The sequence below is a fragment of the Nanorana parkeri genome, unplaced genomic scaffold (genome assembly GCF_000935625.1).
Source record: "Nanorana parkeri isolate BGI_ZX_2015 unplaced genomic scaffold, ASM93562v1 scaffold2477, whole genome shotgun sequence".
Taxonomy (NCBI): Eukaryota; Metazoa; Chordata; class Amphibia; order Anura; family Dicroglossidae; genus Nanorana; species Nanorana parkeri.
In genome coordinates, this window is record NW_017308745.1 from 52,318 (window position 1) to 53,772 (window position 1,455).

At 47.0% G+C, this 1,455-nt stretch overlaps 1 protein-coding gene across 1 annotated transcript in view; it reads left to right on the top strand.

Annotated features, from left to right (window-relative positions):
• Positions 1-601, top strand: part of ACP6 (acid phosphatase 6, lysophosphatidic) — a 26,503-nt gene extending 25,902 nt beyond the window's left edge. The window contains exon 10 of the mRNA XM_018573658.1: positions 449-601. Within this exon, the coding sequence (XP_018429160.1) occupies positions 449-589 (141 nt within the window). The 3' untranslated portion in view covers positions 590-601. The remainder of the gene's footprint in view (positions 1-448) is intronic.
• Positions 602-1,455: the final 854 nt, after the last annotated feature.

The window sequence follows — 1,455 nt, forward strand, 5'->3', positions numbered from 1 at the left end:
GGGGGGGCCTTTGATGCAAACACTAATTGCTATGACACCGTTAAGTTTATTGCTCTGATTCTGATCACGCAGCACATCAGGAGGTTTTTTTATGCTGTGTTCCATCTCTGTGCTGCTGATCTCCTGCAGTCACTTCCTGTCTGCATGCGCTCCAGCGATGGCTTCCTGGCATTTATAAGGGGCGGGCTTCCTGAGTGGACTATCCCTGTGTAATGTAGACTTTATTGGGAAAGCATGTGACAGGGTGGCAATGCATCAGGACAACTGGGAGACGGGAACAAAGTGTTGTCACCCTATAACAGGAAGTGCTTGAACAAGCAGTTCCTGTTCTAGCATAAAAACTTTTTTTTGAGATGACATCAGCATGTGTGGGGTTTGTACAGTTGAATGTGTCTGTCTGATCACACGGGGGGGATGGCATTGAACCTCTTCTTCTCTTCCTTTGCAGGTACGGGTGGTGAAAGGTTGTAGATCCAGCCTCTGCCCGCTGGAGGAATTCCTGAACACCTTCTCCCAGTTCACTCTGAGTCCAGAAGAGTACAAAGGTCTCTGCTGCATAACGGACACCGAAAGCCGGAGCAGGAAATAGACGGAACCGGTCCAGGACAGAGCACAGCTGACCTAAAGGGGGCCCCAGAGCCTCATTTTACTCCAACTAGTTTTATCCCCTCCCCCCCTCCCCATCTAGCTCCGGGGTTTAGGCACCACCCTGATTATGATACAGGACTATCGTGTTTGGTGCATTAGGGAAGTTTCGGCCTAACAGTTCAGAGATGTGTTCATTTTTGGGGTAAGATTTAACAATTTGATGGCCGGGGTGCCACACCCCCTTCCTGTCCACCTGGGGGTTTTATTTTTTTACTATAGAATAAAAAAAGCACCGAAAATTTTCGGGAAAAAAACTTTTCCCTAATGTTATGTTAGGAAACAATTATTATTACCCCAATTGTTTGGTAAAATATAAAAGACGGGGTCACGTCGGGTAAATAGACACCAAGCATGTCAAGCTTTAAAATTGCGCGCAGTGAGCAATGAGCCCAGAATTATTGCTCTCACTGCGACGTTCGCGGTGATATGCAACATGTGTGGTGTAATCTTTGTTTTCGCACGTAGGCGCACCCGACGCGTATTTACGTTTATATGTGCGGGGGCGGGGGATTTACATTTTGTTTTTGCCTTTTTGTTATCTTTTTTTTTTTTTTTACTTTATTGCCATCACATAGGAGGGTAACAAGTCCCCTTTGTAATAGCCAATATACAATGACGGGTCCTCTTTATGGAGACACCAGAGGTCTCTAAGACCCCTAATGTCACCTGGGGACCCCCCAAAGAAGTTGATAAAGCAGGGATATGCTTCACCAGCTTCTTCTCTGAGAAATGACCGCTGAAGGCGGAAGTGATGTAATACACATCGCTTCCGCGTTCAGGCATCGGTGGGGGGGATCAGCGGTGGTG